Source organism: Tursiops truncatus, chromosome 17, assembly GCF_011762595.2.
Source record: "Tursiops truncatus isolate mTurTru1 chromosome 17, mTurTru1.mat.Y, whole genome shotgun sequence".
NCBI classification, from domain to species: Eukaryota; Metazoa; Chordata; class Mammalia; order Artiodactyla; family Delphinidae; genus Tursiops; species Tursiops truncatus.
In genome coordinates, this window is record NC_047050.1 from 12347090 (window position 1) to 12359819 (window position 12730).

Consider the following 12730-nt stretch of genomic DNA (forward strand, 5'->3'; position numbering starts at 1 on the left):
AGGTTGCTTCTGCCTTTGGCTATTGTGAATAATGCTGCTAATGAACATGAGTGTGCAAATATCTCTTTGAGACCTTGCTTTCAATTCTTTTGGGTATATACCCAGAAGTCAAATTGCAGGATCTGTAATTCTGTTTAATTTTCTGATGAACTGTCATACTGTTTTCCTTAGGGGTTGCACCATTTTACATTTCCACTAACAGTGCACAAGGGTTCCAATTTCTCCACATCCTTGCCAAGACTTGTTACTTTCTTCTGTTTTATTTTGGTTTTGATAGTAGCCATTCTTACTGGTGTGAAGTGGTATCTCATTGTGGTTTTCATTTGCATTTTTCTAATGATTACTGATGTTGAGTATCTTTTCATGTACTTATTGGCCATTTGTATATCTTCTTTGGTGAAATGTCTATTCAAGTCTTTTGCCCATTTTTTAATCAGGCTGTTTTCTTGTTCAGTTGTAGACCCCCTATCTGATACATGGCTTGCCAATATTCTCTCCCATTCTGTGAGTTGCCTTTTCACTTTGTTGATTGTAACTTTTGATGCACAAAAGTTTTAAATTTTGATGTGGCCTATTTTATCTATTCTCTTTCATTGCCTATGCTTTTGGTGTTATATCATAGAAAACATTGCCAAATTCAATGTCATAAAGCATTTCCCCAGTGTGTTTTTCTAAGAGTTTTATAGTCTTAGTTCTTACATGTAGGTCTTTGATTCACTGAGCTAATTTTTATGATGTAAGGTAAGGAACCAACTTCATTCTTTTGCACATGGATATCACTTTCACAGCACCATTTGTTGGAAAGACCATCTTTTCCCCATTGAATGGTCTTGACACCCTTGTCAAAAATCATTTAAATATATATGCAAGGTTATTTCTCTTCTACTCCATAGATTTATCTTTTTATTGTTTCTCTACCTTCCAATACCTTCTCTCCTTACCTCTTCCACCTCCTCACATCACTATTCAGCTTCAGAACACTAATGGCTATTTCAATGGATGACAAATTTCTAGTTTCCAAACTTTAAAATTTAAATATCAATGTTTCCTCCATTGGCCCTGGTACCAGTTTGTGCATTTACTGAAACTGTTTCCTGGGGCTCAAAAATTTTTTTTTAAATAATAGCTATTGAAATACTCTATTAGATAGATCAGAACTAAATTGTAAAACTTTCACTATTTTGTTGAAAATATGATTTCATATTTAGCATTTTGTTTTTCTCATTTATACTGTTTCCTTCTTCACTTAGGGGCCGCTGTACTTTGTGTTGCTCCAAATGCAGTATTTCCATTTGAACTGTATAATGAAGAATATTTAGAGCAAAGGGATATCTATCTGACTGAGTGCCAACAACAGCTCCAACAGTTTATTGCCACATATGGACCTGGGACAGCTATCTTTGCTAGCGATGAATAGGTAATCTGAGGAAATTTTTCCTTCATTCCTTTTTAAGCAATGGAAAAAAGTGTGAGTGATTTTGAAGTAATGCTTCAGGTAATCTTGTGTGTAGGGGTACATTAGAATGCCACCTTAAAAAATATAAAATATGATTTCTTCAAATTAATTGCTAATGGAATAAACACTAATACAAATCTCAAAGCCAACAGCAGAAATTTATAATTTAGGATAATCTTATTAAAAAAACTTCTGGTTAGCCCAGTGTACCAGTGGTCCACAGATTAAAATATAAAGAATGTTGCAAACTAAGCAATGGAAAAAAAAAATAGTAACTTTTGTGTAGTTCCCTCTATTTGTCACAAGATGGCAATAACACTTTAAATATTTACTTACAAAGTAAAACCATTTTTTTCTTCATTTGTGAACCTGAAAAATTGATGAGTAAATAACAGCATTTATATAACCAGAAGCCTTCAATGTAAGGACTTTTCATGCTAGATACTGACATGTCTATTATGTTGTTTTAGAAGCCCTAATTATGGGATCAGGAAAAGCCCTGGAAATTTTCCATTTTTAAACTAGGTTAAATGAAAAGACTTTCCATTGAATCAAGGAGCAGTAATTGGCTCCTTAAACCTAACTAGTTACAAGAAAGGTACCAAAAGCCAAAGAAACCAATTTGCAAACCGTCTTCATTTTTGGAGGGAAGATATCTGCTCTGAAAAGGTAGGAACACCGTGCAAAAATATACTTATCTTGTAAAATCCCCAAATCCTTGTTTTTATTTTCCAAAGTTTTAATTAAAAAGACAGTTCTACTCACTAAAAGGAAAATGTCATCACAAAATTGCCACCTTATTAACCAAGACACTGTCATGCATCAATTCTTTAGAAATAGGTACTTCATGGAGTTTAACTGTGAAGGCAGACAGCTCTCTCACTCTCTAGAGGACTTTTTAACAAGTCACTTACTACTTTCTTTCCTTGCAGTTCATTCAACAGTATTTACTGAATATCCACTAGTGCCAGAGACTATACAATGTTGTTTTCAGAAGGCAAACCTAGTCTAAAAAAAAATCATATATTACAAATTAAAGACCTTATTTTGTGGCTTCTTATATACTATATTTCAGTTTTTTGTTCTCTATGGGGTGAAGTCAAAACATGTTTTATAAAACTAGGATCCATAAAATAGCCCCCATTTTACACTTAATTGTGCAGTGTTCAGATTCTGTTGATGAAATGAAAGGACTAGTGTCAAACACTGGGGAGGAAAATGGTTTTCAAATGTTAGGCAAACACTGTAAGCACCCAGGAGGCTGCAGTAATGCTGGTGGCACGCATCACCACAGGAACAATTTCGACAAATATCACCCAGGATACTTTGGGAAAGTTGGTATGAGGCATTACCACTTAAAGAGGAACCAGAGCTTCTGTCCAACTGTCAACCTTGATAAATTGTGGACCTTGGTCAGTGAGCAGACAGGGGTAAATGCTGCCAAGAACAAGATTGGAGCTGCTCCTATCATTGATGTGGTGCAATCAGTTACTACAAAGTTCTGGGGAAGGGAAAGCTCCCGAAGCAGCCTGTCATCATGAAGGCCAAATTCTTCAGAAGAGCTGAGAAGATTAAGGGTGTTGGTGGGGCTTGTTTCCTGGTAGCTTGAAGCAACATGGTGGGAGATTCATTATATAAGTGCTTTTCAAAAAAAAATGTTGCCTTTGATGGGAAGTGATATTGCTGTACAATTTATACTGTTTGACTTACCATATTGAAATTATAACCTTGATAAAAGCAAGGAATTTATGTACTATGGGACTCAACAGGGGAAAAGCAAGATTTAGCTAAATTTAAATCTTCACCTGGGTAGGATTTCAGTTGTTTTTGAATTCTTGTAAATTTGCATGCCCTGGACAGATTGGACTGTCCAGTCATTATTTGCCTTAATCTAGATTATTACTAATACTAGGATTAGGACAAATCCTAATTTGTCCTAAATTAATTCCCAAATCCTTTTTTCTTCACAAATGTAAAAGCAAACAAAGAATAAAATTAAAATTAAAAAATCTGTAGGTCATAGGTGAAACCTTTACTTATAATGGGTAATTTGAGAAAATTTCAACTAGTTAACCCTTGAACACAGCTTTGAACTGCATGGGGCCACATAAAGGGTGGATTTTCTTTTTATCAATACATACATACTACACTATACAATCTGCAGCTGACTGAATCAGAGGATGTGGAACCTTGGATACAATGGGTGGACTATAAAGCTATACTTGGATTTTTGACTTTAGGGAGTGTTGGCGCCCCTAAGGGTCAAGGGTCAACTAATGCTTGTTTTTCAGGAACAACAGCAGGTTCTAAAGGGGAGGCCCTCATAGTTATTTAGTACGCAGTGATTAGCACCTCTCCAGAAACCCAGTAAAGCAAGAAAGGGTATGAGAACTGGATGTACTAAAAAGTCTCCCCAGCTGCCCACCACCTGACACTTCAAAGAGAATCACTATCCACAGGGAAGCTAGTTACTGACAAGAATATACTATCCCTAAAGTATGTTAAAAACAAGTCTGACTACTAACTATGAAAATGAAGCTGTTTAGGGGCTTCTCTGGTGGCGCAGTGGTTAAGAATCCGCCTGCCAATGCAGGGGACACGGGTTCGAGCCCTGGTCCGGGACGATCCCACATGCTGCAGAGCAACTAAGCCCGTGCACCACAACTAAGCCTGTGCTCTAGAGCCCGCACGCCTAGAGCCTGTGCTCCGCAAGGAGAGAAGCCACCACAATGAGAAGGCTGTGCACTGCAACAAAAGTAGCCCCTGCTCGCCGCTACAAGAGAAAGCCCACGCACAGCAACAAAGACCCAACGCAGCCAAAAATAAATAAATAAATTTGTAAAATAAAATAAACTTATAAAAAAATCTAAAAAAAAAGAGAAAATGAAGCTGTTTAAAGACCTGATATATTTTAAAGAAAAGAGACTTTATTGCCCAGCAATTAAAATCATTTGAACTTATATTTTTCTACATAATTTATTGTGAGATGATCAATGTTAAATAAAATATTAATTTTCATCATTGCTTTAATTCATGTCTTCTTGACCAATTCTTCATTTTCCCTTCCAAAATGTTGTATGCCACACCTCTGGAAAAAAATCAGAAACCAACAGTGAAAATCAATCCATAATCAAATCTCGAAGAAAATCAAAACCTGACACACAAAGGCACCTTTAACAGGAAATGGCCTCAGCCCTTTGGAATTTATCAGGTACTTTCAAATTATCTCTAGATGCGGTTGCTTGATAAATCTTAATTACTTACTTGAGGCAATGAAGAATTTTTAAACACCACTGCTAAGGACTTGAACGTTCATCTGCAGGTACTTACATGCTGAAAAGAACATTTCATCCATTTTAATAAAAAACTGCATTATATTTGAGTAATTCACATAATATATATTATTGGCATCTCAGTCTTAAATTATGTCTTCAAAGATACCCTCAGCTGGGTAAACGGCAAAAAGTAAGTCATCATTGTGCCAGTTATTAAACATTTTTGGTACTGTGCTTCAGGAACAATACCACGAACACATAAAAAAGCACACAATTTACATTAAACTTTTGGTACCTTGTTACGTGCACAGCTGTCCTCCTGGTGGTTTTTTCACAGCCATCCTCTATGACAAGTTTTTGGAAAACATTTATCACAACGACCTTCATTCATCTTCAACTCATAAGCTCTGTTGTACCTAGAAATTAAATATATTTCATTGTGAATTCTCATTTGTATTTGTATCTGTTTGTCTGGCATCTTATATGTAGTACAGTCCAGTAGGATTTTTTTTCCCGTTCTTATCAGGAGCCATTAAAAAAAAAAAAAAAAAAAAAAACTTGCAATCTTCCTGACTCCCAATCAAATTTATAATAAAGCTACTAACATTAAGACTATATAGTGGAGTCATTTTCTATCTGTTGTTTAACACACCTCTGAAGGAACAAAAGAATGTGCTTGCTGCTTAATTATACTTTTTTTGGTAGTCAAACTGATAAGCCCCCAATTTTAAACATCTATAATGACTTGAGGATGTGTTAGTCCTTTTGACCGGTTAAGCCCTAATAATTCCATAAATGATCTTTCCAAGCTGGAAATGGATTCATTAGCATGGGCAAAAATGATGGATATATTTATGATGCTCTTTTACTGTGGCAGTACAGATTTTCAGACATGATGGTCCTAATGAGTACCCAACCATTGCTTTTCTGCCTCAGAGCTTGACAAGAATGAGATGAGCCAGGTTAAAGGTTAGATATATAAAAACAAGTGTGCAGACCTCTAACTAAGAGCATTATTATGGCATATCTAATATAGTTTCAGAGCAGAGATACATTATGTTGACATCATTACTGGACACAGTCCTGTAGAATTAAGTCCCAAGTTGCCTGAAAGCATATTTATGTACTGCAAAGGGCATGGCCAGGGCCACAGATCATGTCCTACAGAACCCCAGGAGGATAAATCATTGAACTGGACAGCTATTGGAAATGATTTATGAAGCCATATCAAATGTTGGGCCTTGCAAGACAATTTATCATTTTCAAGTCTTGAAATGCTGAAATCTCTCACATAATATTAGGAACACATACTATTGTTTATGAATAATTCCAACTTGGAAAACTTCAGTTTAATATATGATTCATGGCACTTCTGACAACTATTGATACATGAAAGTCCTATTTGTTTAAGGCCTAAAACAAACAAAGAATGTTTAGGGATATGTATGTATAATAAAACTGCTATCCACCCTACTCCCCTCAAAAAACCGAGTCTGGGCACAAAATCCCATATGATGGGCACTTCAGGATGGAAGGCATGGGATAGGAAGGAAGGAAGGGCTGGGATAGGGAAGCAAACATATGTTATGGTATTGATAATATCCCAGTTCTTAAATGGATCAGTGGGCTTTTGTATATTTATTATGCTTAAGGACTTACATACATTATCAAAACTTTAATCAAATATTTATTTTGTAAAATTTAAAAAAATACCAACACTTAGCAATGAAAATAGTATTCAAGCCGCTTAGGCCTCAAAAACGATGACTCTGATACCAAATATAAACTACCAGCCATCACATTTGCCTTGACAGCTAACCATTGAATTGTTTTAGATGAAACAACCTGTATTTCAAATTGGGGGGAGGAAAAAAACAAACAAACGTATGACGATACCAAGTCCCATGGACGAGCTTCACTTATACCTTTGCTTTTGAAGAGGCAAAAGTTCTTCCAGTCTCCCAGCTCTTGACCGGTTTCTTCTGTATCGTATCGGGAAATACACATCTCTGTGACCCGAAGCATCTAAGGGTATAGCCGGCATTTACAGCCTCAGGGCCTCCTATACTGTACGGATTCTTCTCCAACTTCAATGCCATGTCTCCAGAGCATATTCACAAAGGAAGATCCGGGAACAAATGCCGACAATGCTCCACTGCGTCGAGAACTCATTGTTAGTAGGTAAACTGTGCTCTGTTAACAAATTTAAAAACCAATCACAAAGTCATGTCAAGGTTGTCTTGAGGCTTAAGATCCGTTCCCCCGCTATAGAACGTTTCCTTAGTAAGGATAAATGAGCGCCCATTTAAGGGACCCTGAAACCATCTAGGCCGCACACAAAGCTTTACTGGGGATACAAAAGGGCTCCGGCCAAGCTACCCGCCGCGCCTTCCAGCCGCCTCAGAACCAAGTGAATCGCAGAAGGCCCTTACTTAGTTTGAGCTGAGAACAGTCTTAATCGGCGCTTACTAAGGAGAAGGGTCAGCTAAGACTGGTAACGGCTACTCACAAAATGCGACTGAGCAGAAGGCGCGGAGGAAAGCTCGAGGCTGCGTCAACTGGGGAGGCGGAGAGGAAGGGGCCTCCTGACATGACCTTGCGGCTGAGGCTGCGCCGACCGCTCCGCTGTGCCCAGCTGTGGACGGAGGGCACCGGGATGGAGGCCCCGGGCGCGGGACCCACAGAGCGGAGAGGCCCGAGGCGGACCCACGCGCTCTGGCTCGGAGCCAGGTTCCAGGCAGAAAAAAAGACGAGGATCTAACACCGCAGGGACTGGTACTTGTCAGACTGGTACTCCCCCCCACCCCCTCAAAGAGCCCGGCGACAGGCCCGCAGGCGCTGCCGCCCCACCCGCTAGGCCGACAGTTCCCGAGGCGCCTTCCTTCTCCCGCGGCCCGGCAGAAAAGAAAGCACCGCGGCCGGGAGGGGCGCTCGGCGCTCCGGCTCTGGCCCCGCCCCTTCCTGCTCTGGCCCCGCCCCCGCATCCGGAGCACTTCGGCAGCGCCACAAGTTTACGTGGCCCGCAGAGGAGGTGCTTTGTGAATTTCCATAGAGGCTTTCGGGGCTCCTGAGGACCTCGCTGTGAGCTCTCCCCTTGAGTATGTAAGTGATTAGTCTACCAGTTTGTAATGGATCCAAGCAAGCAGAAAATGCTCTAAAAAGAAAGGGTCTCCCATTCCTAGTTATATTTGCTTGGTCTTCTACTTTCTTGGGTAGTTAAGTACTTTAAAAAGCGGTGGTATTGGACATTCCAATTTAGAGTAAGGGCATCTGGAATCGACCCCTTAACACACACAGAAGAAGTAGTTACCAGAAAAAAAAGGAGCTGTTACATTTCCTCTATAACAATAGATATTGTTACTAATTTGATTGGTAGTAATAGTAGAGTGTTAAGAAAAAGCATTCATAAAGCAGTCACTTGCCTTGTTTTTATGAACATGTTATAATTTGCTGTTGATTTTGTGTTTTATTACGCTTGTTTCTCGCAATCACTGTATCTTGAGTCCTGGCTGCATAGCATTAGGCTTAGTGCTAGAGGAGAGACAGGCTGATGATCTTGTTTCCAGAAAGAATACATATGAAAACATATAATTAAACAGTTGAATCCGTAAAAGACACATCATCCCTCCTGTATAAACTGGAAGTTGTTGACATATTTTAAGTCATTTAAAAACCAAAATGGAGTAACTATGGTTTCAGGCATTCAAAATTGAGCTGGGTGGACAGTGTTGGGTGTGGTTTCAGACATGTTCCTGCATCACTGAGAACTTCAATTTTCTGCACTGTGTCAAACTCAGGACACCACCAGCTGTTTTCAAAACAGTATGTGCTAGCAGCTGCTAGCTGCAACCTTGTAGTCTCAAAGGTTACCCGCTACCTATGGCAGCTATGTAGTCATTTCAACGCCCAAACAATCCGTGTTTAGCAAGCACCCTTACTTCTTGCCAGCTCCAATTCTAATTCTTGACAAACAATTTATGTAATCTTATGGTTTTCTGCCTTTATGAGCTTCCCCCATTTTGTAGTATGGCAGAACACAGTTCAAGTGCTCCCTGGAGCTGTATCTCCCGGGCTGCAGTCCTAACACACCCCAAATAAACGCCTCTTTATTTCAACCAGGTCTCTGTTCTTGGAATTCTTGGTTAACCAAATCCAAGAAATTGATACAAAATCCAGGGCAGAATATATTTGCCTCAAAGAAACATGGTGTGAAAATCTAAACCTAGCAAAACAAATTGTGATTATACTCACTTTATCAAAGAATTCATCTTTATGTGATAGGCTGGGACCTGGGACCCTTTAACCCAGTGCTTGCACCTGAAAGAAACTATAAGGGACTAAAAATAACTGCATACGTGTGCAGTTGGGGCAATTATGAGTAATAAGATACAAATTGGCCACAAACCAACTGCCACTTCTGAGGTGCTGGGAGCAAAAAGCATGATCCCTGCACAGGGCACCACCAAGGGGGTGGGCAGACCACCTAAGCCATGCCTCCTGACCAACCCACAGACCCGCCCTGGTTGTTATCCCATTTAAGCTCCCAAGCAGCTCCTCTCTGGGAGCGAACAGGGACACCTGTACTTCTTTTGCTCCCTCGTGCTGCAGCACAAGCCCCAATAAAGCCTTGCCTGAAATTCTCATTTGGACCCTTATCAATATCTATTGATTAAAGAGTCCAAGAGCCCGGGTTGCTAACATTTACAGGGGCTTAACATTCTTTGTTTGAAAAAGACCGCCAATATCATTAGCACTGAACTTTCCTCTGAACCCCTTCGTGGGGCTGGAGTGTGACACAGTGTGCAGGGCCTAATTGTGAAGCATATGATGGGTCATGGTGTAAGTTTTAGCCTTAAAAAATTATTAAAAGCACATGATTAGAGTTTTCATTTTAGCAAAATAATTATGGAAGTTTAGAAAGGAAGAACATATGTGATTAGGTGATCAAGTTGTGAGTGAACCAGACCTCAAAGAAAAGCAGATGGGCCTTACCATCATGCCAGCCAAGCAGGACATGGCCAATGTTTACTTAATACACAAGGGATGGAGTGAAGGTAGGATGTCATATCCAAGAAGGCCAAGAATAGGGGGGAAAATTCTTTGTTTGGGGCCCCAAGTGGGCACTGTTTCTTCCATTAAGTAGTGACTTGGGCCTCAGCCTGCCATCACAGACTCCTGGAAGGATATTACTTCCACTACCTAATTTCAACATGGGCAGCCACCTTCACCAGGCCTTTGCTGGGTGGGCAGGTGTGGCAGCCACTATTACTGATTTGTCAATAATTTCTTGGAAATGACACAAAAGCACAGGCCACAAAAGAAAAACATAAATTGGACTTCACCAAGATTAAAAATTTTTGTGCATCAAAAGACACTATCAAGAGATTGTCAAAGACAATTCACAGAATGGAAAAAAATATTTGCAAAGCATATATCTGATAAGGGATTAATATCCAGAATATATGAAGAACTCCTACAACTCAACAACAACAACAAATTTAACCCAGCTCAAAAATGGACAAAGGACATGAATAGACATTTCTCCAAAGAAGATATACCAATGGCCAATAAGCACATGAAACGGATGCTCTAGGTAACTAACCATTAAGAAAATGTAAATCAAAACTAATCTCAAAAAGTGAGATACCACTTCACACCCATTAGGAGGACTATTATTTGAAAAACAATAGCAAAATAACAAGTATTAGGAAGGACGTGGAGAAATTGGAACCCACGCACCATTGCTGGTGAGAATGTAAAGTGGTACAGCCACTGTGGAAAACAGTATGGTGGTTCCTCTAAATGTTAAACATAAAATTACCCTGTGATCCAGCAATTCCACTTCAGGGTATAGACCTAAAAAATAGAAAGCAGAGACTCAAATACTTGTACAACAGTGTTCATAGCAGCGTTATTCACAATTGCCGAAAGGTAGAAACAACCCAAATGCCATCAGTGGATGAATGGATAAACAAAATGTGGTACATACATATAATGGAGTATTATTCAGCCTTAAAAAGGAAGGAAACTCTGATATATGCTATAAGATGGATGAACCTTGAAGACATTATGCTAAGTGAAATAAGCCAGACAAAAAAAGACAAATATTGTATGATTACACTTATATGAGGTACTTAGAATAGGCAAATTCAAAGAGATTGAAAGTGAAACAGGAGTTACCAGAGGCTGGGGTGAAGAGTGGATGGGAGTTGCTGTTTAATGGGTACAGAATTTCTGTTTGGAATGATGAAAAAGTTCTGGAAATGTATAGTGGTGATGGTTTGTGACTGAATTGTGAATATACTTAATGCCACTGTATTGTACACTTAAAAATTGTTAAAATGATAAATTTATGTTATGTATACTTTACCACAATAAAATTAAATACAAAATATTTTAAAAAGAGAAAAAAGATCCACACCTTTCACATGGTTTACCACATCTCTTGCTTCCCCTCTCTTGTTACACACCAGTCACCTTGGCCTACGCTTAGTTTTTGGAACATGCCGAACAATTTTCACATCTCAAGGCCTTTGCTCCTGCCTAGAATTCTCTTGTCCCAGCTTTATTTTTTTTTTTTTTAAATTATTTTATTTTTTTATTTTTTTTAATTTATTTATTTTTTTTTATTTTATTTTTTTTAATTAATTTATTTTAATTTTATTTATTTATTTATTTATGGCTGTGTTGGGTCTTCGTTTCTGTGCGAGGGCTTTCTCTAGTTGCGGCAAGCGGGGGCCACTCTTCATCGCGCTGCGCGGGCCTCTGACTATCGCGGCCTCTCTTGTTGCAGAGCACAGGCTCCAGACGCGCAGGCTCAGTAATCGTGGCTCACGGACCTAGTTGCTCCGCGGCATGTGGGATCTTCCCAGAGCAGGGCTCGAACCCGTGTCCCCTGCATTGGCAGGTAGATTCTCAACCACTGCGCCACCAGGGAAGCCCTTGTCCCAGCTTTTTGAGTGACTAATTATTTTCTTTGATCTCAGCTTCTATGTCAGTTTCCCAGTGAGGCCACACTTGCCCCACCTATCTAAAGTGGGTCTACTATAAAACATCCCCCTTTTTGTTTCCTTCATAATCTGTAATGATACTCTAAAAAAAAAATATACTTTTGCTGCCCTCACTGGAATATACATTCTGTGAGAGGAAAGACCTTAATCTGTTTTGCTTACCTTTTTATTCCTAGTACCTAATACTTAATAAATATCCCTTGAATGCATAAATAAATGAATATGTGCTGATTTGGAAATTTTTTCAAGATATATTAAATTTTAAAAGCTAGATGCAGAAGGTATTTAGTAAAATCCCATTTTTGGTTAAATAAAAAGAACATGCATTTATATGACTACACATAAAATATTTTTGAGAGGTAACAGACGAAACTTTACAGTGCATGCTTCTAGGGAGTGAAACGTGGGACTTGTGGGGAAAGTGATATTTTAATTTTTTATTGTATACCATTCTCTACTGTTTGGATTTTTACATGTATGCAATTTTATAATTAAATTAAATCAAGTTGAAAAATTATTAAAGTAGTGCATTTTCTTTTCTGACTGCAAAAATATACCATTTCTAAGATTTGCCCCTTCAGCCATCATTCCCTGACTGGTATCATAACAAGTGTTTGGTATTCTCCAGCAAGGAGCACATCCTTGGGGGTTGCTGGTCTCCAAGTTGCTGAAGTGAGTTAACGCTGCCAGTTGCAAATACAACTAAAACCACTTCAAGAGAAAAGTGTCATGGTTTAAATATGATATAGTGGTTTATCAAAAGTAACTTTTTTTTTTTGGCCACGCCATGCAGCATGCAGGATCTTAGTTCCCTGACCAGGGATTGAACCCGTGCCCCCTGCAGTGGAAGCACAGAATCTTAACCACTGGACTGCCAGGAAAGTCCCTATCAAAAGTAACTTTTAAAAAAATAGCTATTTTTTGATAGTATAACTTGGATTATCTTAGAAAGTTTACATTTCTTAGATAGACATACGTGTGGATTCAGG

The 12730-nt window shown here is 39.0% G+C and overlaps 2 protein-coding genes, 1 long non-coding RNA gene and 1 other non-coding gene across 5 annotated transcripts in view; 2 read left to right on the forward strand and 2 right to left on the reverse strand.

Moving 5' to 3' along the window:
• Positions 1–2564, forward strand: part of MCMDC2 (minichromosome maintenance domain containing 2) — a 49203-nt gene extending 46639 nt beyond the window's left edge. For both annotated transcript variants that reach the window (XM_073794472.1, XM_033842926.2), the window contains one exon: positions 1251–2564. In XM_073794472.1, coding sequence (XP_073650573.1) covers positions 1251–1417 — 167 coding nt within the window. In that variant the 3' untranslated portion in view covers positions 1418–2564. The remainder of the gene's footprint in view (positions 1–1250) is intronic.
• LOC101330648 (large ribosomal subunit protein uL15-like) lies at positions 2563–2997 on the forward strand. The gene has a single exon (XM_073794781.1). The coding sequence runs from the start codon at positions 2563–2565 to the stop codon at positions 2995–2997; it is 435 nt and encodes a 144-aa protein (XP_073650882.1).
• Positions 2998–4363: 1366 nt separating this feature from the next.
• On the reverse strand, positions 4364–7639 carry LOC109548303 (uncharacterized). Its single transcript, XR_004522781.2, has 5 exons — positions 7241–7639; positions 6657–6924; positions 5027–5147; positions 4721–4789; positions 4364–4544 (listed from the first exon to the last, which is right to left on the reverse strand). It is a non-coding gene; the product is annotated as an uncharacterized lncRNA (long non-coding RNA).
• Positions 4860–4942, reverse strand: LOC117308792 (small nucleolar RNA SNORD87). Its single transcript, XR_004522969.1, has one exon. It is a non-coding gene; the product is annotated as a small nucleolar RNA SNORD87 (small nucleolar RNA).
• Positions 7640–12730: the final 5091 nt, after the last annotated feature.

Bases quoted from the DNA above. Each gene is read 5' to 3' on its own strand.
- LOC101330648 (XM_073794781.1), top strand. From the start codon at position 2,563: ATGTTTTATAAAACTAGGATCCATAAAATAGCCCCCATTTTACACTTA.